This window comes from Ambystoma mexicanum, chromosome 3p (assembly GCF_040938575.1).
Source record: "Ambystoma mexicanum isolate Mex_15411 chromosome 3p, UKY_AmexF1_1, whole genome shotgun sequence".
NCBI lineage: Eukaryota > Metazoa > Chordata > Amphibia > Caudata > Ambystomatidae > Ambystoma > Ambystoma mexicanum.
Window position 1 is genome coordinate 24,546,683 of NC_090925.1, and position 26,029 is coordinate 24,572,711.

The following is a 26,029-nucleotide window of genomic DNA, read 5'->3' on the forward strand; positions in this document are numbered from 1 at the left end:
GTGGGAATAAGACCAAGACAGAGTGCGGGTGAGCGTAAGTGGGAGTTTATCCAAAGAATAGGGCATGCAAAGAACTCTGCAACCTCCGAGAGCGCTCTGTCTGACAATAGCAAAGACAGGCGTATTTCTAATACAAAAAACGTCATCAGAACCTACACACTATAGGGGGCACAAGTTAATTGGGATTGGGTGGCGTCGACTAACTATAGGTGTTGCTGCAGCGTGGTTGGTCTTGGCGTGAGGACGTCACTGGTCAGCCTCGTGGGTTGGGTTGGGCCTGGCAGGCCAGCTTGAGGTCATCCGAGCGGTGTTGGTATGCTGGGGCAGCCTGTGACAAAGATGAATACCTTTCCTGACTCGTTTGCCCTAGGCCATGCACACTGCAGTTATTCAAGAAACGACATCTAAGTTCATCAATAAATCGCTCGGCAGTTTGTCTTATAAAATAAACGCAACACATGAGGAATGCACCTCTTGAGAGGTCCGGTGATTGTCGGTTGGGGTGAGATTTACCTGTGTCCTATTGACCGGTATTTTAGGTCGAGGGGCTGAGTTCTGGGGCCTGAGCCGACTGGTACATGCCTGTCTGCCGCGTTAGAAGTTATTATATAAATGGGTCTCTGTGTCTTGTCCCAGTGATGGGGGTCGTTCTTGGGGTGGTCTAGGGGGAGGGTTGTGGACTTTACGAGAGGGTGCTGGTAGATCAGTGGATTCAAAACGTGGGTTTATTACCGTGCTGTAAATAACACAGGTGGTGGGCTGTGGCCTTGGGTGCGGTACCGGGGCCTCTGACTCTCTGAAGCGGCTCCAGCTTGGTTGGGGGAGGTGAGGGAGTGCGGCACAGGCCTTAGCTTCCTTATCTGGCAGGCTTGGTAGGGTGGGAGGGAGAATGGCCTTGCATATACTCACAAAGGTTTTTTCCTCGTGCGTTGCTAACTTTTGAATGCAGAACTTTTATAATGTTCCGCCTTATTTTGATGTTATTTAAACACACATATATATTTCCATTTCGTTACACATTTCTTTAATACAGTCGGTCCGAGTACCTTTTCGTTACCTAACATTATATTTACTACATGATGTGATTATTTTATGTACATTAAACGTTACACGAGGTCGTTCTAGGTTATGGCCTACAGAAATTGATGCTCGCTGCTTTAGGTGATTAAGAAAACATATATGAGTAAATAAAGGCTATACATTTGGTCTACATCTTTCTCTGTGGTTGTAGCAGCACTAGTCCAGACCTGGGGTGGTATCATGTAACGTTACATCTTTATGGTTTATTCACAGTTTACAGGATCTGTTTAAACCGAGGTAGTTCGTTAATACCAATACTTGAATTATTTTCTACTTTCTTCAGATAGTGATGCTTCAGCTTTTTTTTCCGTCACCCCGGCCTCGCGGACCAGGTCATGCAGGGTGCAATATTACATTGTGGATGATAAAATGTTACAGTGTTAGCATCTCGGGTTAGCTCATATCCGACTTTCTCATGGGAACGCGCTCGCAGCGGATCTACCAGGGCTACTGCGGCGGCAGAGATGCATGAAAGGCCCTCCAAAGGTGGGGGCCTCGTTACAGTGTGCTGAACTCACGCCATGTTTGCTAAACAAGATGGCTTCTAGGCCTAACTGAATTTTGGTATATGCAGGGAACGGATATGTGTGGGCAATGTCGTCGGCGGGTGACCCCTCCTCCACCTGGGCCCGGGTGGCATGAGGGGACGGCCACCGAGTCATGGTCCTCACCTGGGGAGAAGGCTGCAGGTGAGGAGGGCCTCGCGGCCAGTCCTTCCCTACATTTCCCCCCTTTCGTTACTAAAGTAACGAATTCTTTAGCTCTTCTAATCTTCTACATTCTTGCTCCTCTATCACTGCGTCATCCCATGCAGGTGTTCCTTTTCTAGGCATCCAGGCTCTGCATACCCCAATTAAAGTTCTCACCTCTTCTAGCATACTCATCTGGGGTACATGTTAAATATATACAGTCACCCGTCCCTTCCAAGTCTACCCAGACCTCCTCATACCATTCCAGTTCCACATCTCGGGGTTCTTTGATAGTGGTGTGCCATAGTTTATCTACTATGTACTTATCACGGCACATAGGGACTAACTGGTATCTGGGAGTGTTATCTGGTCCTGTCTGTACATGTACTTCTTGTGTCGCCTTAATTGTACCACCAGAGTTGCCCATTGTCACCATCATCATCGCACCGTTAGGGACTGCCTTAGCACAACATCGAAGGCCCACCTGGCACAGGCAGAACACCACGAGGAGGACCACCGCAACTGGTATCAATAATTTCATCGTCATTCCAAGCCAGGAGGGAACCCAGGAGAAGATATTGTCGAACCATGAGCTGTCTTTAGCCCCACCTTCCAGCTTCATTTTCTCTCCCAGGTTATGGACTGCTTCAATGACGTGGGACAGGGACCCATTTTCTGCGTCTTCAGAAGGTACGAACGTGCAGCACGCACTTCCTATTTTTCGGCAAACACCTCCATCGATTGCTGTTAGCAGGTCCAGAACATACCTGTTCTGCATGGTCATTAGTCGCAGAGCTCGTAGTTCCACCTTTATTATGTTGAACCCTTCTTCAGTGTCATTGGCCAGCTGAATCAGTTCCCACCGTGTGATCTGAAGCCATTTTGCATTTGCTCTTGCTTGGACACTTGAAACCAGTGAGGCAAAAAATGTTTCCACGGAGCTGAACAGGCGATACCTGTCTGGGATCTGTGCCAATAAATCGGATGACGCTTGTGATATGTAGTTTGATGCTCGCTTGTTCCGTGATAGCTCCTCTTCTTTCCCTCCGGAGGACAGGACATAGAGGTGTGCTTCTGCAGTGGGAGACGTCTTGTCCTTGTTCATGTTTCCTTGCGTCCTTTTATTTTTGTCGACGTGGCTTTCTGGAATCACCATTAGGGCCGAATGCAAAGTGGCCATTGAGCAGCTGCCACTCCATGCCTGGGGAAGGTGCAAGTAAGCCTGATTCCCGCATACTCAGTATGTGTCCATTAGTGCTGCTGTTCCTTTTTTCATGTCTGGGATGGTGAGAGTTTTGTTACAGTTTTTGTTCGTTCCCATTGCCACTTTTCCTTCTCCCTTGAAACATAGTTCGTTTTGTATTTCACTTTGTAGCTTGAAGGGTTTCTCCATCGCTGTTACCCATGTTAGTTTAGAGATGTGTTCTTTCCATATTGGTAAGCACGTTTTTTCCATCCATCGCAGCTTGTCTGGTTGGACACCTCTCAGTGCTTCCGCTTTGCACAGTACTTCTTCATCTTTCCATTTGTTTTCTGAAAACAGCGTCCCTTGTATTGTAAAGAAAGGTTCTTTAGGACAGACCACTCCAGACGCTTTTGAATAGCACGTTTTGTTGTCCTGTATTATTTTGAAAGAGACATCGTGTGCTTGAAAGGTGTTCTTTATTCTACACAGTGTGAGATGAAGGAGACATTGGGCATCCACAATGGGCAATTCTCTTGGCAACAACACTTTGGGTGTACCTGATGCATGGGGGATGAGCAAACAGACATAGCAGCTTTCATTAGTTGTCTGTTTAGCTGTTGTACTCATATCTGCATACCATTTATTTGCTTGGTGGGGGTGTCGTGGGTCTTCCATCTTGTCTAATCCTAACCCATAATACTCATCATACCCCCTCCTGCTTGTCTCTCTTCTTCGCCTACTTCTCTCCCCCCTCCTATACCTTATAGTTTCGATAGGTGAAAGAATAGGCCCCCCTTTCTCATTCCCTCCCCCCTTTTCCAATTCTTCATATAGGGACTTGTGTTCTGTCATTGTAATTACTTTTCCATTTTCCTCAATAAACAACAAATCGCTGTTTTGTATCGGGGCGGGAAGGGTAGTGGGGCTGTTATATATTTCAGGTAGGGACATTGTGTCATTTTCCATATCTTTATCTTTTGATCGTGACGGGGCAGCAGTGGGTGGTGCAGTGTAGTAACCCCATACAAGGCGGGATCCATCCCAGATCAAAAAATCACCTTCTTTAATATTCATATTTGTAATTGAATTCGTGCCAGGGGCAAGGGTGGTGTTACTCCCCCCTCCCCCCTCGTTCATCTCAGTAGAGATGAACGCTATGACCCAATGTGTCATTAGGCAAAATATTGAGATGAAGAACACAATAACACACATTGATAAACCGCATTCGTATGAATATGTCAATCTATCTACTAACATTTCTCTAAATCTAACAAATCTATTAGTTGCAGGCTGCCCATTCGATGCCATAGTAAATCCTGTTTGAGACATAAAAGTGCATTAAGTACAAGCATGTAAACATTTAGAACGTTGTGAAATTTTTTCGGCAAAGTATGGGAGTGGGTGAGGGAGGGGGTATGTCCACAGACAAGGTAACTTTACAAATATTACTATCAGTACATTATTTCATACATAAAGAGAAAAGTCGAGAGAGAGAGAGAGAGAAAAAAAGAAAACTTCTCCAAAACCCAAAAAGGACCACAAAAACCTTCAAAAGTTGTAAAAAATTATATATATATGTATATACACAGGTTTATTTCAGTACACATGTCGTGCGCCATTCGCGTTCAGTGTTCATCACTTAATGCACACAAAATTCCCATCATCCATTCTGCACAACTTCATTGTCCGCAGTTGTCTGTGCCTCGTCCTGTACCTCACCTTCCACGGCGCTATAAGCTCTGCGTACGTCTGTCAAATGCACCCAGTATCGTAGGCCCTTTACCTTTACTGCTGTGGGTGTGCAAAACACTACCTCATAAGGGCCATGGAAACGTGGTGCATTCCACCTTCGCACAAAACTTCGGACATATATAAGGTCACCAGGCATTAGTTGTAATGGTTTTTCAGGCATTGTCTCTGTTTCTGTTGTGTTCCCCTCCTCCCTTGTAGAGGGGGGGGCTAGTTGCTTTGCAATTACGCGCGCTGCCCGTGTCAGTTTTCTCAAGTACTCTGTGAACTCCTCTCCTAATATCGCTGCACTTCTGTGTGCATCAGAACGTTCACGGAGAGGTGAATGCGCTGTGTGCATTCTCCTTCCCGTGACGATCTCATGCGGGGACAAGTGGTGGTCTTTACTTGGCTGATTTCGTAACTCGAACAAGGCCAAAGGCAGGCAGTACATCCAGGTCTTTTTAAGGGAAAAACACAGTTTTGACAATCTGCTTTTTAACAGACCGTTCATCTTTTCCACTACGCCATTACTTTGAGGATGATAAATCGAACATAATTTGTGCTTTATTCCCAATAGGGTAGTCACTTCCTTGAATAGTTCATTAACAAAATGCGTGCCGTTATCTGAGCGAATAACTTCGCAAATCCCCCAGCGCGGGAACACTTCCCGCACTAGGAATTTCGCGGCGCCCTTCGCATCAGGGCGCGCACAGGGGCCTGCCTCCACCCATCTCGAAAATGGACATACAACCACAATCATGTAGCGAGCCCCGTTACATCTTTCTCCCATGTCTACATAATCAATGTGGAGCTCTCTGAATGGGCCATTTGGTTTGGGTATCGTTCCTCTCAGTGTGCGCAATGTCATACCTGAGTTGTAAATCTGACATGTCGTGCATTCTAAAGCCAGTCTTGTGACGTGTTCATGGAGGCAAGGTGCAAACCAATCTTCTTGTATCTCTGCCATTATGTGTTGCTTTGCGTTATGTGCGGGAAAGTGTAGTTGTTGAAATGCTATTTCTAACAATGTGACTGGCATTACCGCTTTTCCTGAACTTTTTTGTCGCCACAACAAATCAGTCGGCGATTTGCTGCATCCCCTTTTAGTCCACAGCAATTTTTCTTCTGCACTAGCTCCCTCTTGCAGCTCTATTATTTCCTGTGTGGGCATCATGTTGTATCCTGTGGGGACCTCTTGGCTTGCTGTGTGGTGCAACATGTACTCTCCTACTACACCTTTCTGTAAATACGAAGCTTCTTTGGCAGCGGCGTCTGCTGCCGCGTTCCCCAAAGATATAAAATCTGTATTTGTGGTGTGGGCTTGGCATTTTACAATGGCCACTGCCGTGGGGTCTTGCAGAGCCTCAATCAGTTCTTTCAATAGTTCTGCATGCTGAACTGGTGTTCCATCTGCTCGTCGGAACCCTCTCCGCCCCCACCGTGCCAACCCGCCGTGTACTGTCGTTGTCATGTATGCTGAGTCGGTATATATTGTCACTGCGCACCCCTTGGCGGCATGCAATGCTTCTATTAGCGCAATTAGTTCTGCTGCTTGGGCTGAATAGTGGGATGGGAGGCGGTGTTGCACTAGTGTCTCGTATTCATCTTCCTCTAATCGTACAACTGCCATACCCACATGTTTCTCTCCTGTCTCCATATCTATTGATGCTGACCCGTCCACGAAATATACCTCTCCCTCGTTCAGGGCATTCTCAAAAATCACTTGATCCTGACCTTCGTCACCTGTGAACGTAGCGCAGTTGTGGTTTTGCATGTCCTCTACGGTGCACGCCTCTGTGATGAATGTGGCTGGGTTCACTGTTTTACATCTTACTATGTGGATGTTTGCGCTGGACAGTATTATTTCATATGCTGTGGCGCGTTGTGTTGTCAATGTGCTCTTTGATCGCTCTAATATTGCAAAGAGTGAGTGTTCCACAAACAGTGTCACAGGACAGCCCATCACTATCGTGGCGCTTTTCTCAATCGCGAACGCGGCTGCAGCTAGAGATTGCTCGCACGCGAAATGACCTTGCATTACTGCGTCTAGGGTGCCACTATAGTAAGCCAGTGGTTTGTGCCCTAACGATGTCTTTTGTGTCAATACTGCTGTCATCAGTGTTCCTTTGCAGTGTGAAAATAAGAAGAATTCGCGCCCATAATCTGGATTTGCCAGTACTGGAGCGCTTGATATCAGCTCTTTTAGTGAGTCAAATGCTGTGTTCATCTCTTCTGTCCATTCTATGTGTTTGTTTTCCTGCTGTGCCTCTTTTAGTGCCTGTAACAAGGGCCTCGTGTATGCTGCATAATCCAATATCCATGCTCGGCAATAGTTGCACATACCCAGAAATTTCTGCATCTCTTTTACTGTTTTGGGCTCCCCAACTGCTCTAATCGCCTGTGCCCTGTCTGGTATGATCCGCTTGCCATCCTTTGATATCAGCTGTCCCAAGTATAGGACCTCTGTCAGACAGTATTGTAACTTCCCCTTGTCCACCTTGTACCCTTTATTGGCCAATAATGTCAGGAGTGTTATTGAGTCCTTTCTACACTCTTCCTCAGTTTGTGCACAGATCAATAAATCATCAACGTACTGAATCACTGTGCTTTCTACAGACAAATTCCCCAGATCTTCATGTAGTACCCTGTTGAATATGCTTGGGCTCTCGCAATATCCTTGTGGTAGTCTGCAGTGTTCGAACCTCCTCCCCCCTAGTGTAAACGCTGCTAAGTACCTGCTCTCCTCTGCTAAGGGAATCGAGAAAAATGCATTTTTTAAGTCAATAACTGTGAAGTGGGATGCCGTTTTCGGAATGTTGCACAGTATTGTTGATGGGTTCGGGACTAAAGGGAACTCCTTCTGAATCACATCATTGAGTGGGCGTAAATCCTGTATCATCCTCCATGAACCTCCCTTCGCCTTTTTAATCGGGTAAATGCATGTGTTGCATGGGGAGTTTGAGGGCACTATTATTCCTTGTGCTAGCAGTGCATCTAGTGTCTCTCTGATCCCTTCTTCTACTTCGCGTGACAATGGATATTGTTTTACCCGGGGTATAATTGCTCCCGGTTTCAGTTTTATTACCACAGGCTGAACCCCATGTAATAACCCCACGTCATGGGGGCCATTTGTCCATATGTTAGTGGGTACTAACCTCATGTCGTCATCAAAAAATGCATGTGGTGCTCCTACTACTGCCATTAATTCAACTTGAGTTTTTCTGGCTGTAACTACAATGTCACACGGCATTGCTAGTTCCATCACTATTTCGCCATCTGTCTCAGTGTCTGAAAATAGCTCCTCGTCCGAGAGCTCCCTCAGTGGGATATTTGCATTTGTACACAGTACTGTCCGCCACTCACATCCTTCCATGTCAACGCCAATCACACATATTCTGTTTGCTGACACGTGTACTGCGTGTAAATCCAACGATACCACTGACCCGAGAGCAGTGTCGGGGCTTGCTATGGGGCGGAAGAGGAATTCGGCTGGAATCCTCCAATCCATCCTTTTTAGTTCTGGTACTATGAGAGCCAATGTTCTCATGCCCTCAACAAACATCTCCTCGTTTCTTGGTAACCCTCTGATCTCTTGCATAATTGTGTGGCCGTGTATTACTGCTAATATGCGGAGGGGGCATATGCCTGGCGTCGAACATACGATACCGCTCCCTGTGAATGATATTGTCATATTTAGTTTGCTTAAGAGATCTCTCCCCAGCAAACTAATGGGAGAGTGTTCATAGTACAGTAAGGGTGCTTTCACTGTTTTACCCCCCACTGTCACATCCAATGCTTCTGTGTAAGGAACTTCAATTACAGCCCCAGAGAACCCCTGCGTCTCTAACGTTCTATTAGATAACGGGAACCGGCCCTCTCTAATGCATGATTTCTCCGCTCCCGAATCCACCATGAATATGAACTGCTTGTCTCCTATCTGCGCTCCTATCAATGGTTCCTCTGATGCATTGTGGGTCGTAGATAGTACTGGACACGCAAGTGCTCTCTGTGGGCTGTCCTATGCGGGGTGTCTCATTGCCCCCCCTTGATCAAAAATGTTCCCCGAAACTACTGACACCCCGCTGTAAGGTGCGGGAGCAGGTGCTCCGTTAGCTACTGTGGCGAAAGTGTTACCTGGCGTGTATTGCATATTGTCATTATTCTGTGGGTGGTTTTGTGTCCTGTACTGATGTCCGTGTAGTTGTGCGTTACTTCTTTGTCCTACATTTTCTGGTTGTTGGTATTGCCCCATGGGGAGGCCGTAGGGGCTTCCTGGGTGGGGGTGACCGTACTGTTCTGTCTCCTGGAACCCGTTGTTTTGTCTGCTCCTGCACTCTCTTGAGTAGTGCCCCCATCTCCCACAATTCCAGCAGCTCCCCTGTGGACCTCTGGGACCCTGCCACCCATTACCTCCCATTCCTCCATACCCTTGTCCTCCTCTTCGGCCCCGGTACCCACCTCTTCCCCCTCTTGGGGCCCACTCTTGCCACGTTGGACCTCCGTTCTGCTCCTGCTCAGTCCACTGTCGTTGTCCTTGTCCTGCCCAATTTGCTGCTATTCTTCCTTGTATTGCTATTTGCCCCTCCTCTCCTTCGTCTCCCTCCCTCATGAGTGGGAGCCCTGCTACCGCTGCTGCAACCTTCACTAGTTTTGATTGTACCAACTTTGCCTCGTCTGCCAACCTTTTCTGTGCTACTTCCCTCTCTCTCTCTTTGATCCTTTTGCAATGGTGCACTATTATACTTTGGATCTCTGGCCACCCCTTCGCCTCAACGCCCGCTATCTTATCGAGTGCCTTCTGCACCTCTTTTGGGAGCCCTCTCTTAATGATTAAATAAAATAGAGATGTGGATTGGTGCCAGGGCGTGCCCGTTTCCGCTCTCCACATCTCCTGCACCCGGAGAATGTAATCCATAGCATCCTCCCCGTCATTCATTGTACATTGCATTACTGACTGTAAATCAGGGGTATCTGGGAATGTCTCCCGCAGCGCGTACCACACCCTTGCTCGTACTGTATTAAAGGAAGCCCCATCATGACGATCACAATCTAACGTCACGGCCGGGAAACCAGCCTTAGCCCATACTCTGTCCGCTTGATCTCCTACTGCGGTTACTAGTAGGCTTTTCACATCGCCTACTGCCAACGGTATGCCGGCGGTATGTTTCTCAAATGCATATATCCACTTGCTCGCCCCTCCTGACAGCTGGGGCAATAATTTCATTAAATTAGCCTTATCCATCTGAGCCCATGGTATATAGTTTGGTCTCCCCCCCCTCTGTGTATCAATGGAAGTTGTAACTTCCCTTTTGCAGTTGCACCCTCCCTTTCCTTAGTCGCTGCTGACTCCAATGACGCCATCTTCCCCACCCTATTTCTTAGTCGTCCCATCCATTCGTCGTCTATAGTCCCTAGCGAACATGCACCGTCCACTTCCTCGCTTTCCCCTCCCACTGCCATACTCAACCTATCACTGTCATCCAACCCTCCTCTGACATCACATAACAAGTCCTCTCTGATCCCTCTCTCTCGTGATACATCACCAATGCTCCCTTCTACTGCTCCTACCTCTATTATTCGTGTCGGCTCTTCCTCAATCCTGAACAGTATTTCCCCCTTTTTCCATCCTTCCTCAATCTGTCTACCTTCGCTCGACGCTCTAGACGTGCGTCCTGATTGTGTGGGGGCACACGCTGTGCGCTCACATATGTCTTTTATTCTTGAGAGTTCATCCCTTGCCACAGTAAGCCTCGACTCTAAGTCACTCGTTAGCTTCTCTATATCCACCCTCTGTGTGCTTCCCTGGGCGCGCTCTCTGGTGCTTTCGTATGGCGGGGGGGCTGTTGGTCTTTGTGGTGTACCAGTTGTGGGGGGAGGCACATACGTAGGGTCGCTGTATCCTGCTGCGGGGGCTGGTTTAGGTAATATCGGGTACAAACTAATCACCTCCGCAGGTTGTGCTGTACTTAGCTGTTCCTTTTCCTCTCTTGGAATCATCAATGGATTATCTGTGGTGGAAGGTAGATCAATATTTGGTGCCGGAGCTTTGGGTGGGGGTACCTCCTCAAACAATCTCCAGAGGTCTAATATCTCCTTCCTATTTTGCCATTGTTTCCCCTTATACTTGAGGCTAATGCATGTTCGTACCATATCAAGAACGCTTTTGTCAAAAGACCCTCCCTCGGGCCAAATCTGGGGCAGACCCTCCCCCTTCAATTCTGTTACCCATTGATCGTGATATTTATTTATTCGTTCAGCGTATCCCGGTAAGCTCTTACAAATATGTGACAAGGGAGTTTCGGCCCCCATCCTCTAAATCACTAACACAGCCGTGTCCACCTTCTTTACTTTTAGGTAGGTGTAGATATGTGTATGTATACCTTTATGGCACAGACAAGAGCGGACGTCTCAAATATTATCACCCAAGTTTATTCACTGCGCAAATCCTTTCGCACTCACCATAGCTCATCTCCTTCCCATTCCCATACACTCTCATGTGATTCCGCTTGCAACTGATCAAGTACTAGTTATGGTCAACACTCTCTGGCGCCACCTCGCGGTCAACCGGTCGTCTCCAACACTCACACGGTGCGCGCACCCATCACAATGCCTTTCCACTCACACCTCGTCTTATTTCCTCCCTTTCCTCCCTGGCCAGCTGTCCCTGTTTTTCTGCTAAGGTTGCTATGTTCACGTCTGTACGTGCCACTACTTAGTCCCCACTCCTCAAAATGTGCTCCCTATTTTATAGTTCTTCTACAAGTATATTTATCTTATACCCTTTTCGCTTTCTTCCCCTGCCCCGTGGAATGGAAAAAAAGAAATAGAGAGAGTAGCAATCACTAAAAAATATTCCCGGTGTCTCCCTTTGCCAGACACCAATAACTTATTTCTTACTTCTTCATATATTCCCAGTACTAGTTTAGATAGCACTATGCGGCGCCGCCTTCCACCCCCTTTCGGAGCTAGGTTTCCGTCACTTCTACCACTTCACTTATTTCTTACTCCTAATGGCCATATGCAAAGAAAAGATAAAGAAAGTTTCAAGACCCGTCTTTAGTAGACCCCCGTTATTCTTCTCCTCTACCTGTCCCCGTTCTCCTGTTCACCGTTTCCCCTCCCTTCCCCTTTACGATCGCTCGCACTCAGTACTCACGTGCCCGTCTTGAACCGATAGTCTCCGAAACTGGGTCCGTCCAGGCGGTGTCACCGGTAACTCAACGGTCAGCCCCTGGCTCCGGCGAGCGGCACTCAAAGGGGATTTTTTTCCAATCGGGATCCCGTACCCTTTCTCATTGAGTGCGCACTTCTTATTGTGCCGGTCGCCGTTGGCGGGCAGCCTCCCGGAGCCGGCTCACCGTGCGTATCCCTTCTCGACCGGAGATTCTCGTGCCACAAGGGGGTCGTTAGAAAGGAGTTAGGAAAAATAATTTGGAGATATCACGCTATCGGGGTCACCACTGAAAGGAAGCGCCCTCAATTTCAGCACGATCCTCCCCGCAATGAGAGACAATAAGGGACTCTCCCGTAGTGGGAATAAGACCAAGACAGAGTGCGGGTGAGCGTAAGTGGGAGTTTATCCAAAGAATAGGGCATGCAAAGAACTCTGCAACCTCCGAGAGCGCTCTGTCTGACAATAGCAAAGACAGGCGTATTTCTAATACAAAAAACGTCATCAGAACCTACACACTATAGGGGGCACAAGTTAATTGGGATTGGGTGGCGTCGACTAACTATAGGTGTTGCTGCAGCGTGGTTGGTCTTGGCGTGAGGACGTCACTGGTCAGCCTCGTGGGTTGGGTTGGGCCTGGCAGGCCAGCTTGAGGTCATCCGAGCGGTGTTGGTATGCTGGGGCAGCCTGTGACAAAGATGAATACCTTTCCTGACTCGTTTGCCCTAGGCCATGCACACTGCAGTTATTCAAGAAACGACATCTAAGTTCATCAATAAATCGCTCGGCAGTTTGTCTTATAAAATAAACGCAACACATGAGGAATGCACCTCTTGAGAGGTCCGGTGATTGTCGGTTGGGGTGAGATTTACCTGTGTCCTATTGACCGGTATTTTAGGTCGAGGGGCTGAGTTCTGGGGCCTGAGCCGACTGGTACATGCCTGTCTGCCGCGTTAGAAGTTATTATATAAATGGGTCTCTGTGTCTTGTCCCAGTGATGGGGGTCGTTCTTGGGGTGGTCTAGGGGGAGGGTTGTGGACTTTACGAGAGGGTGCTGGTAGATCAGTGGATTCAAAACGTGGGTTTATTACCGTGCTGTAAATAACACAGGTGGTGGGCTGTGGCCTTGGGTGCGGTACCGGGGCCTCTGACTCTCTGAAGCGGCTCCAGCTTGGTTGGGGGAGGTGAGGGAGCGCGGCACAGGCCTTAGCTTCCTTATCTGGCAGGCTTGGTAGGGTGGGAGGGAGAATGGCCTTGCATATACTCACAAAGGTTTTTTCCTCGTGCGTTGCTAACTTTTGAATGCAGAACTTTTATAATGTTCCGCCTTATTTTGATGTTATTTAAACACACATATATATTTCCATTTCGTTACACATTTCTTTAATACAGTCGGTCCGAGTACCTTTTCGTTACCTAACATTATATTTACTACATGATGTGATTATTTTATGTACATTAAACGTTACACGAGGTCGTTCTAGGTTATGGCCTACAGAAATTGATGCTCGCTGCTTTAGGTGATTAAGAAAACATATATGAGTAAACAAAGGCTATACATTTGGTCTACATCTTTCTCTGTGGTTGTAGCAGCACTAGTCCAGACCTGGGGTGGTATCATGTAACGTTACATCTTTATGGTTTATTCACAGTTTACAGGATCTGTTTAAACCGAGGTAGTTCGTTAATACCAATACTTGAATTATTTTCTACTTTCTTCAGATAGTGATGCTTCAGCTTTTTTTTCCGTCACCCCGGCCTCGCGGACCAGGTCATGCAGGGTGCAATATTACATTGTGGATGATAAAATGTTACAGTGTTAGCATCTCGGGTTAGCTCATATCCGACTTTCTCATGGGAACGCGCTCGCAGCGGATCTACCAGGGCTACTGCGGCGGCAGAGATGCATGAAAGGCCCTCCAAAGGTGGGGGCCTCGTTACAGTGTGCTGAACTCACGCCATGTTTGCTAAACAAGATGGCTTCTAGGCCTAACTGAATTTTGGTATATGCAGGGAACGGATATGTGTGGGCAATGTCGTCGGCGGGTGACCCCTCCTCCACCTGGGCCCGGGTGGCATGAGGGGACGGCCACCGAGTCATGGTCCTCACCTGGGGAGAAGGCTGCAGGTGAGGAGGGCCTCGCGGCCAGTCCTTCCCTACAATTGCTTGTTTATCGCTAATCCTGGACACCCTGGAACCACGAATTTCCCGGAACTCTGAACGCGCTCTGCAACCTGACGAGGCTCGGGCGAGCCTATTCAAGACCCGAACCACCCATAGGAAGAGTCCTGCGGCCGAACAAGGGAGATCCTGATCACAGGTGAGACGAGGGGAGATTTATGACAGCACAGGCTGGGTTTCTCTCTAAACTTAGTCCCAGATGACACCAGTCCAACAGCTCCAATTCATCGGAACATTCATAGATACCTGAGTGGGAAAGGCCTTCCCTCCCGAGGAGAGAGTACTCAGCTTGACACAGATGGTGCATTTATTCCGGAACAATGTCACCCTACCAGCGGCTTCCTTCCTCTGCCTTTTAGGCCTCGTGGGCTCCTGCATTTTTCTGGTGCCAAAGGCCAAGCTGTGCATGAGATCCCTGCAATGGTTACTGAGGGATCAGTGGTCTCAGTACTTCGGAACTCTTTCAGATCTCCTGAAAAGTGTCCGCTTCAGTGGTCAACGACCTGTCCTGTTGGGCGGATCGCAGCAGTCTATTGGCGGGGAACCCTTCTGGCCTCCTTTGTTACACCTTTTCGCCGATGGCTGCTTAGGCGCCATTGGTCCCTGTGTGGAGCTATGATTCGAGGAAACTCCGATATAGCAAGAGAATCCTATGCCAGCAGTCTAGTTGTTTCACGTTGCCATCAGGAACACGTGATCAGTCATCTGATCCCTCTTAAGGAACCCGGAACTCCGCTTCAACGTGTCGCTTCTGCTGAATGTGATGCTCCATAAGTTCGCTACGATTCAGAACTTCAAACCCTATTCTATCGACAGCTAGTCAACTATCTTTTTCTCACTAACACTCCTTTTTGTTATAGAATTGTATCTCGTCTTGGCCTGCTCACTTCCTCTCCTTCGTTCAGTCCAGGGAATTCCCTCCTCTCTTCAAGCAGGGCTCTCCATTTGATATTCTGCTCTAGTCAGAAGCTCTGCCTTTCGGAAGTAAGTCCAATTCCTACATTTGGTCTTTCTTTTCTTTGTTTAGAACCACACATACCATTCTCCCTTTTTCAATTGTTACCCTCTTCTTTGGAATACCACTCCTTCGACGGCCCAGGAATACCCATTCGAAGGATCTCACTCCAGTCATCTCTAAAGTTAGTTCCGTACTTTCCTCATCATTTTACCCTTCATTCTGCTTTCCGTATACTTACCTGTTATTCTCGTCTGTAGGTCTCTTTGCACTCGCCACTTAGAGAAGGGCCATCCTGAGAGACAACCAGTCCTGACGTCCTTATAAGAAGGCTGATTCAAGATCTCCAGGGTTTTCTTCCCCAGAGGGTTTCCCTGGGATCCGTGTTTCCCCTCACTGATTCTTTTATGTTCGATACTAGGGGGAACAGGGATTCCGGGGTGATTCTTCTCTTCTGCTGTTGCTGCTCTGAACACGTTGGCATCCGATCAGGTTAGTGTTTATTCTAAATATCCTTTTTGGGAATTAATAACCTCAACGGAGTTACAACTGTTACAGTAAGCGACGCCATATAGCTGACAAGATCGGGTGGCAATAACATGGAGAAGCAAATTCAGCAATTAATGGCCGCTATGCACTCTGTCACTAGAAATGCAAGCTATCAAGCAGGATAATGCTCAATTAAGGCAACAGGTGACCCGAGCTTTTTCTGAGACTCCCTCAATTTCATTGAGTATGGGCCGATTTGATGGGGATCCTCATAAACTCAAGGAATTCTTGGATAGCTGCACCGTGCAATTCACATTTAAACCCAGATTCTTCCCAACCGATAAAGATAAGGTGGGATTTTTGATCTCACATCTATCTGGTCCTGCCCTAGCTTGGGCTACCCCTTTAGTTACGTCAGGTAACGCAGTATTAGATTCCTACCCAGCATTTGTAAACAGTTTGAGATCTATGTTTAGTCGCCAGGAAATTTCAGTTACTATACAAGAGAAGCTTCTTGATCTCCACCAAGGAAACAAGGACCTTCTTGTTTATATCACCCAGTTTAAACAATTGTCCTCAGAGGTTGGATGGCCAGATGATGGTCTCTTAACTTTGTTTCGCCGAGGACTCTCTGAGGAGTTGAAGGACGAGGTTTCCAAAGTTCCTCGACCGGCCAACTTGGCTGAAATGATAACCCTCACCATGCAAATAGACTACCGACTTCAAGAAAGGGCGCATGAAAAGAAGAAGCCTAAGGGAATCCGTACTCATTCTGATCCTCTGCCTAGTATTCTCAAAGCCCCTACGGGTGAGGAACCTATGCAGATAGGATTTGTCAAGGGTCCTTTAACAAACACCAAAAGAGAACGAAGGAAGACACTGGGGCTTTGTATGTATTGTTGCTCCTCTTCTCACATATTACGTGATTGCCCGATTGTTCCTCCGCGCAGAACCAAACCTCAGATGGCGGGAAACGTCAAAGCCCTGCCGTAGAGGGAACCAAGGTAGGGAAATCTATTCAGAGTTCCCCACATACTTTAGGAGTGTCTCCTGAACAGCCCGTCTTCCACCAATCTATGATTGTGCTAGCATTGACCTTTAGCCTTCCAGATCGTTTAATCCAAAATATCCCAGCTTTACTTGACTGTGGGGCGGCTGGAAACATTTTGGATGACCAGTGGGCAGCTACAAATGGCATAGCAAGGACTCTTAAATCTTGCTCCACTCCAATCCAGGGAGTAGATGGCAGTCCCTTAATATCTGGACCCATTAGAGAACAGACCAGTCCTGTGACTTGATGATTGCCTCACATAAGGAGAGTTTGGCTTTCGATCTGATAAAGGCTGCCCACTTTCCTGTCATTTTGGGACTCCCTTGGCTACGCACTCATAACCCGTTTATAAACTGGACAGCAGGGACTCTTTTTTTTGGATTTGGAGTATTGTTTAGCCCATTGTATATCACAAGAGGCAGTTGGAATTCAAGTTCCATCAGAAATTTCCAGTACTCCCACAACTTCTTCTATTAATCAGTTACAGACAGTGCCTGAATGTCATCAACAGTACCACAAGGTTTTTTCAAAACCCCTTTTTCCCTCTTTAGCACCTCATCGTCGGGATGATTGCCACATCGCCCTGCTTCCCGATCAGCCTCTTCCGTTCGGACGGATGTATGTCCTGTCTCAAAAAGAAAAAGCGGCTCTCAAGGAGTATCTTGATCTACAGAATGGGTTAATTACTGAGTCCAAATCTCCAGCTGAGGCCTCTCTCTTTTTTATCCCAAAGAAAGACTCAGAGGAGTTACGTCCTTGCATAGACTATCGGGGACTCAATAAGATCACCATCCCAGATAAGTACCCAATGCCACTGATTAAAGACATCCTAGAAGCAGTTCAAGGAGCAGCATTTTACACCAAACTAGATCTTCGCGGGGCTTACCATCTGATCCGAATCGCCCCCGGAGGCGAATGGAAAACAGCTTTTCGCACACCTTTTGGACACTTTCAGTATCAGGTGATGCCTTTTGAACTGATAAATGCACCCGCTGTTTTCCAAAGGTTTATGGACCATTTATTGTCCGACATTCTTCTTCATTTTGTAATCATCTCTTTGGATGATATCCTAGTGTTCTCTGCAAATGAGGAGGATCATATTCATCATGTGAACATCGTCTTGGAGCGCCTTCAGGCTAATCAATTGTATTGTAAGGCTGAAAAATGTGAGTTTCATCAAGCACAGATCTCCTACCTGGGATTTGTTCTATCAGCTCACGGTATCTCCATGGACCAGAGGAAGGTTTCAGCCGTTCTAGATTGGCTATCCCCCACATCGGTTAAAGAGATCCAACGATTTCTAGGATTTGCAAACTTTTATTGAAAGTTTATTCCTCGTTATTCTGAGACTGTCTTACCCATAACAAGGTTACTCAAGAATGGCGTACGTTTCAAGTGGGATGAACAAGCTCAACAGGCATTTGATACTTGAAAGGTCTCTTTACCTCTGCATCTATCTTGGTTACTCCAGATCAGACTCGTCCATTTATTGTAGAAACTGACGCTTCTCATCATGCGCTAGGGGTGGTCCTATTGCAACAATCAAGTACTGGTGACGAAAGACCTGTAGCCTATCTTTCGAAGACATTCACTCATTCTGAAGAAAATTATTCAGTACTTGAAAAGGAGCGTTTGGCTATAAAGAAAGCCTTTGAAGAATGGAGACATCTCTTATTAGGTTCCCCCTTTCCAGTAGTGGTACGTACTGATCATCAAAACCTTAAAGTACTTCAGCAGGCTCAAACCACCAATAGCAGGCAAGCAAGATGGGCACATTTTTTTCTCCCATATCGGATTGAGTTCACCTTTTTACCAGGGAATCAGAACCTACGAGCGGATGCTTTATCCCGTAAGAATCCTCATGCTACTAGATTCTGTTCTGAAAAAATGTTTCCCCAAGCTCGATTTATCTCCATCATTTTGGATTTTCTCCAAGCCCTTAAATCTGAAACCTCAAATCACAGTCAACTGTGTGAAGGATTAGCTACTTCCTACCATCTAACCAGAGATCAGGGATTGTATTTTCATGAAGGCCAAGTATTGATTCCTACATACCCATTACAATTGGAGGTTCTTCGAATGTGTCATGACACCCGTGCAGCGGGACATCGATGTATTCAAACTACTCTTGATTTGATTAAACGTCACTTTTGGTGGGCTACCCTCGTCACAGATTATGTAAAGGCATGCAGTGTTTGCATTCAATCGAAGACACTAGGGTCTCCTCCCTTCGGATTGTTGACCCGCATGACTATACCAGAAAGACCGTGGCAAGTCATCTCTACTGACTTCATTGTCGATCTTCCACCTTCTTCTCTGAACACTACTATTATGGTCACTGTCGATTACTTTACCAAGATAGCCCACTTCACTCCATTACCCAAGCTTCCAGGAAATGCCCAGATAGCTAAAATATTCATCTCAGAAATATTTTCAAGACATGGTCTTCCTGATACTATCATTTCAGATAGAGGACCGCAATATACATCCTGTTTCTGGAAGGGAGTTTGCCAAGCCTTAAGCATCAAGAGAGCTCTAAATTCAGGATATCTTCCCCAGACCAACGGGAAAACTGAGCGCTTGAATCAGACATTAGAAGGCTACCTCTGCTGCTTTGTGTCGGCTGCTCAAGACAACCGGGTAGAGCTTTTACCTTTTGCAGAGTTCGCCTTTAACAATGCCAAGCATGCAGCATTAAAGACAAGTCCCTTCTACTGTTCTTATGGATATCATCCTTCATTTGTGCAATCCATCTCCTCAACCTCCTCACAAATTCCTGGAGTAGACCGTTTGATAGCTGATATACAAGAGGGACATCGAACGGCACGAGTGGCACTGCAAAGTGCACAAGATCATGGCAAAAAATATGCTGATAAACGCCGTCAAGCCGAGCCAAATTTGAGACAAAGTTTGGTTGGCCTCTCGCTTTCTGCCCAAACATCTGATCCCTTCCAAACTATCCCAAAGATTCTTTGGACCCTTTGAGGTACTAGAACGGGTCGGTTCAGTGGCAGTGCGACTGTCTTTACCTCCCTCTTGGTCTCGCATTCACCCTGTTTTCCACTTGTCCCAGATCAGGCTGGATGTACCAGACCGTTTCCCTCGATCCACCAAACCTTTACCTCCTCCCGGTCTGACTTCTTCTGGGGATGAATATGAGGTTGCCGGTATCTGTGATTCCAGATATCGTCGAGGCCGTCTCCAATTCCTTATTGATTGGAAGGGTTACTCCCCTGCAGACAGAACATGGGAACCGGCATCAGGAGTACATGCACCTCGATTGGTGCGCCGTTTCTTTCGCCTTCACCCGGGTAAACCGGGTTCGCCTCCCCTGAGGAGGGGGCATACTGTTACACCTTTTCGCCGATGGCAGGTTAGGCGGCATTGGTCCCTGTGTGGAGCTATGATTCGAGGAAACTCCGATATAGCAAGAGAATCCTATGCCAGCAGTCTAGTTGTTTCACGTTGCCATCAGGAACACGTGATCAGTCATCTTATCCCTCTTAAGGAACCCGGAACTCCGCTTCAACGTGTCGCTTCTGCTGAATGTGATGCTCCGTAAGTTCGCTACGATTCAGAACTTCAAACCCTATTCTATCGACAGCTAGTCAACTATCTTTTTCTCACTAACACTCCTTATTGTTATAGAATTGTATCTCGTCTTGGCCTGCTCACTTCCTCTCCTTCGTTCAGTCCAGGGAATTCCCTCCTCTCTTCAAGCAGGGCTCTCCATTTGATATTCTGCTCTAGTCAGAAGCTCTGCCTTTCGGAAGTAAGTCCAATTCCTACATTTGGTCTTTCTTTTCTTTGTTTAGAACCACACTTACCATTCTCCCTTTTTCAATTGTTACCCTCTTCTTTGGAATACCACTCCTTCGACGGCCCAGGAATACCCATTCGAAGGATCTAACTCCAGTCATCTCCAAAGTTAGTTCCGTACTTTCCTCATCAATTTACCCTTCATTCTGCTTTCCGTATACTTACCTGTTATTCTCGTCCTGTAGGTCTCTTTGCACTCGCCACTTAGAGAAGGGCCATCCTGAGAGACAACCAGTCCCGACGTCCTTATAAGAAGGCTGATTCAAGATCTCCAGGGTTTTCTTCCCCAGAGGGTTTCCCTGGGGTCCGTGTTTCCCCTCACTGATTCTTTTATGTTCGATACTAGGGGGAACAGGGATTCCGGGGTGATTCTTCTCTTCTGCTGTTGCTGCTCTGAACACGTTGGCATCCGATCAGGTTAGTGTTTTTTCTAAATATCCTTTTTGGGAATTGATAACCTCAACGGAGTTACAACTGTTACATCCTTGGCCTCAGACCCGAGTCCTCACGGATCTATCCTTCAAGGGTTGCGGCTCTCACTGTGAGGATTTTCAAGTGAGCGGCCTATGGTCAGCAATGGAAGCCAGGTGGCACATCACCTGGCTAGAATTAGATGCTATCAGGCTAGCCCTGAAAGCATTTGCCCCGTCTTTGCAGGGGAAACATGGCCTCGTTCTGACGGAAAACACAGTGGTGATGCACTAGCTCAATAAGCAAGGTGGAGTGCACTCTCGCCACCTCTGCACGGAGGCGATGATGCTTTGGTTCTGGTTGCTGGAAAACAAGATCTTGGTCTCGGCAGTTCATCTGGCCGGCACAGAGAACAACTTGGTGGATGCTCTGAGCAGGCAGAGCACAGTCTCACACGAGTGGGAAGTGTGCCAGGAAGTCCTAGAGGAGGTCTTCTCTCTCTGGGGTACCCCAGCAGTGGATCTTTTCGCAACAGAGTCCAACAGGAAATGCAAACTGTTCTGCTCAAGGGAATTCCAAGCGAAATGTGCACTGGGGGATGTGTTTTTGGTGGTTTGTACCTTCCCTTTCCTATACAAGTTCCCTCTGATTCCCTTCATTCCATGGGTTCTCCGGAGGTCTCAGAGGTTTCAAGCGACCATGATCTTGATCGCCCTGGACTGGGCGAGGAGCACATGGTACTCCGACCTCTTGGATCTATCCACCTCACACCATCTCCAAACCCAGTCGGAAGGCCGGATGCTCTATCCGACCCCGGAATCCATCAACCTACATACGTGGCTCTTGAGAGGATGAGATATGATGACTGGGACCTCGCTGAGGAAGTACTTGAGATGTTGCTGGCTGCACGCAGACCATCTACAAGATCTTTATACACGTGCAGATGGAGAAGATTTGAGGTGTGATGCAGGGAACATGCGATTGACCCCATCTCTTGCCCCACCGCTGCAGTGATGGAGTTTCTGCTGTCACTGGCCTGTGTAGGCCTTCAGGTTAACACAGTCAAAGGATATTTGGCGATCTTGTCTGTGTTTAAAAGATCCCCAGATCAAGGTTCATTTTTCAAGATCTCGGTAATGGCACAATTCGTGAAAGGCCTTGTAAATAAGTTTCGGCCAACTCCCTTTGTTGTCCCAGATTGGGATCTTAATCTGGTCGTTACATTTCTGATGGCGGCTCCTTTTGAGCCTATGCACTCTTGCCCATTGCACCTTCTCTCATTGAAAACAGCCTTCTTAGTGGCAATCACATCCGCTAGGCGGTAGAGTGAACTACAAGCCTTATTCTGTAGGCTACCCTCTTCATGCTTTTTCCGGGAAAATGTTTCACTCAAGGTAAGTCCTGGTTTCCTTCCCAAGGTCGTGTCAGAATTTCACTTGTCAGAATCTATCGACCTTCCGGTCTTCTATCCTCCTTCTCACCCTTCTAAACAGAAGGAACCATTCCATCGGCTTGACCCTAAGAGGGCACTGAGTTACTTTGTTGCCAGAACAGCTGATTTTAGGAGAGCTGGCCAGCTCTTCATGGCTTTTTCCTGAGCCTGTAAGGGCTTGCCCATAACAAAGCAGACTTTATCCTGTTGGATGATCCTCTGCATAGAGGAGTGTTACCAGACCGCTGGGAAAGAATTACCAGCCGGCATCAGGGCCCATTCCACAAGGGGGAGTCTCCGCATCCTCCGCATTGCAGAGGGGAGTCCCTGTCTGGGAGATTTGTCGCGCTGCAACATGGTCGTCTTTGCATACCTTCGCAAAGCACTATAGTCTGCAAGTGGCTTGCACTTCCGATGTGAGTTTTGGCAGAGCAGTTCTGCAGAATCTCTTAGTTTGACTTTCTGCCCGCCTCCTTCCTTACTGCTCTGGGAGTCTATTAGATGAGTAATCTGTGGGAGAAAAGCAATCAATTGAAGGAGAAATTACCTTACCATAATGTTCTTTCTATGGATTCTTCTACTGCAGATTCCTCATCTCCCCTCCAACCCATCCCCACTGAGAAAGTCGGTGGTTGGTGCGCATCTTTCTATTTCAAATAACAATGACTTGGAGATTGTCCTCTGTGTCCCGTTTTTCTGTCTTCCTGCCGCGTCCTGAAATCAAACAATTTTTTCTGACACTACTACTAGTGTTTCTTTTTCTATTGTTCCTCCTTCGGAGGGCTGCAATTAATTGATAATTTTTTTAGAAAGGGCTCCTTTTCACGCTTGTTTTCTCTATTTCCTATGCAGTATGTGGTACTCTGGAAAAAGGGGGAACTGAGATAGGGGCATAGTGAGGTGCTACTTATACGATGCCCGATGTCATGTCCGGAGATGACGACCAGACGCTGAGCAAGATGGATCGATGGTCGACGGCCGGGTCGAGGTCCACTAAGCCACTAAGCCCCCGTCGAACATTTTCCAAACCAGCAAAGCTGGAGGGAATATCTATCAGATGAGGAATCTGCGGGAGAAGAATCCATAGAACATTACGGCAAGGTAATTTCTCCTTTGGAAGTCTATCAAAGATGAGGAATATGTGGGAGGACGCAATCCATTCGAAGAACAATTTACTTTCCCCTCGTAACGTTCTTTCGACTGGATGTTTCTCCCACATATTCCTCATAGCCCTCCCAACCTACCCTACAGTAGAATTTCCCATGCTATTACAGCTTTCGCTCCTTCAAAGCTTAGTACGGTCAAACCTGTGCTTATATGGGTAGTTCTACAGAAAGAAAAAACAGAACAGAACCCAATGGGCGCTGCACGTGCCATATATACCTTCTATGGCACAATACTCGAGACAGAGGCCCTCGAGGGTCATCCAGCCAACTGCATAGATGCCCAGGCGTCGTCTGCTGAAAAATTCCGAAGCAGCTGAAGCTGGATATCGAATATCAAAGATAAAGAATACATGGGAGGAACATCCAGTCAAAAGAATGTTACCAGGTGTAAGTAACTTGTTCGTCTGACTTTCCACATTATTCATGCTTGCTTGGTGAAGGTAAAAGCTACAGTGGTGGCTTTTCAAAGACACATATCTAGGGATGTTATCAGCAAAGCTGCTGCTTGGGCATCTTCTTCTGCTTTCTGCCACCATTACTGTCAGATGCCACCTTTGGGCAGGCAGTTCTTAAAAACATTGTACATGATGATTCAGCTAGGTTCCTGCCTCCTGGTGGTGGGTGGTGCATTTTAATCGCCCATGCACTATGGAAGAAAGTGGATCGGACATAGGAGTAAGGAAGAGAGTCATTCTGGTGAGTAACATTTCCTTTTTTTAAACTGGGATTTCCACCTTGGCCTTGGGGAATATTCTAAAAGCATGTGGATCTATAAAAGATACCAATGCTGGAAAAATGTACATACAGGTAAGTAACCTTGCTTTATTCATGGCTACTGTACTCCTAGTCTATAATCTCCTTGCCCCATATGGGCCGTCCTCTTGGCCCACTATTAAGCATCAGATTGGCCATACCCTCGTAAAATGACTGGTTATTGTGAAGTGGCCAATCCGCAAGGGAGACCCTGTGCATTCTGCATATATTACCAAGCATGCATCCCACATTGTTTTTGAAAGATTATTTGCTGATTTGCATCAAACTCTGGTACCCCCAGTCCCTCTTACAGGGGATGACATCCTGCAATTATAGAGGGAAGGGGCTTAAGAACTAGAAGTATGTTAGTCACTAATGGGAGTAACTTGTACTAAAATGTAAACCACTTCTTTGAATGGCCTATTATATTTTCTTAAAGACCAATTGTATTTTTCCTATTGTTGTAGGTATGACAATGAATTCGGATACAGCCACCGCGTGGTAGACCTGATGTGCTACATGATTACCAAGGAATAAAAGCAGCTTCTTGTTAGATGCTCCTTGCATTTCACCACCTCATTGCATTACAAAATCCCTCGCCTTTGTGTTTATCGATTTCTTCCTAGATAAAGCAATTTGTGACAGATCTATCACGTGTTTAAGTTGTAGGTGCCAGAGTCAATGGTTGTGTTGAGAAGCCTGTGCAAATAAAATTCTATATTGTTATGAATGTCAAAAGTTAAAAAACTCAACCTGTCTTCCTTGCCTGCTAAGCTTCTTTGAGTGGATCTTGTAATACAGTTTTGCTTAATGAAGGGTGGTTGTTTCAAGCAACATTAGTTCTCCAGCATTGGTTCTTTCATAGATTCACATGATTGAATATTCTCCGTCGTCAGACTGGGATTCCCAGTCTGACGACGGGGAATATTCAAGCATGCAAATATATGAAAAATGGAGAAATACAGTTACAGGTAAGTAACTAAGATTTCTTTGGCCAGAGAATCACTGAAATTGCAAGGGCAGAGCCCTAGTCCTTAGAGAGGAAACAGAGGAACGCGAAGGAATAGAGGAATCACTAAAGATATCTCACTCTTGTAGTGAGTCCCACCAATCATCTTCTTCCTCCAGAATGAAATGCTGCTGATTCTGTCAGATAACGATAGAGGAGACTCCTCCAAGAATACATCACCGAAAAGGAAATCGGGGCCATTCTCCAGTAGCTCCTCAATTCAGGAGAAGTAGGAAGAGTTCAGACAGTGGGTATTTCACATTTTCACATAGTGGCCATCTTGAACCGGTCCAAACCGTCGGTGCTTATTGTGAGGGGGAGACTCAAGACTTTGTTTAGTATTCTCAAGGTTCAACATTTTATTTTGAAACAAAAAAATACACAAAACCTACTGTACCAGGGGATCCCCTACATAGTCTAGCCTTTAAGGGAAAACCTCCTAGCATTCGCAATACTAACCCTCACACTAAACAACATAAAATCATCAAAATAAACATGAATACAATATAAATTAAAGGTTACCAAACCACCTGTATCTTGGATGACTTCTGCTTGTTCTGGGCAGATATTGCTACCCCAGAAATGTCCCGAAGTCACTTCTTCCAAGGAAAAGAAAAGTCTTACAAATTTCCAAAGAAACAAAAGTTCACAAAAAATAAAAAAAATCACTAGTAACAGTTCCTCTTCACAGGATGAAAACATTCCACTTTCCAATTTCCAAAATGAAAACAGTACCAATGGTATTCCTGGAAAGCCTCTCTGCAGGAAAAGATTAACAAAGCTGATGTCAAAAATACCCTTCGAATGGATTGTGTCCTCCCACGTGTTCCATATCTTTGATAAATCCATTTCCAGCTTACTTGCCTCAGAGATTTTTTCTCAGTAGAGGGCGCTGTGTGTCGACG

At 46.6% G+C, this 26,029-nt stretch overlaps 1 protein-coding gene across 3 annotated transcripts in view; it reads left to right on the forward strand.

The window, feature by feature from the left end:
* The window catches only part of LOC138579460 (glyceraldehyde-3-phosphate dehydrogenase-like), a 1,247,463-nt gene extending 1,222,596 nt beyond the window's left edge, over nt 1-24,867 (forward strand). For all 3 annotated transcript variants that reach the window (XM_069649792.1, XM_069649794.1, XM_069649793.1), the window contains one exon: nt 24,583-24,867. In XM_069649792.1, coding sequence (XP_069505893.1) covers nt 24,583-24,652 — 70 coding nt within the window. In that variant the 3' untranslated portion in view covers nt 24,653-24,867. The remainder of the gene's footprint in view (nt 1-24,582) is intronic.
* Nucleotides 24,868-26,029: the final 1,162 nt, after the last annotated feature.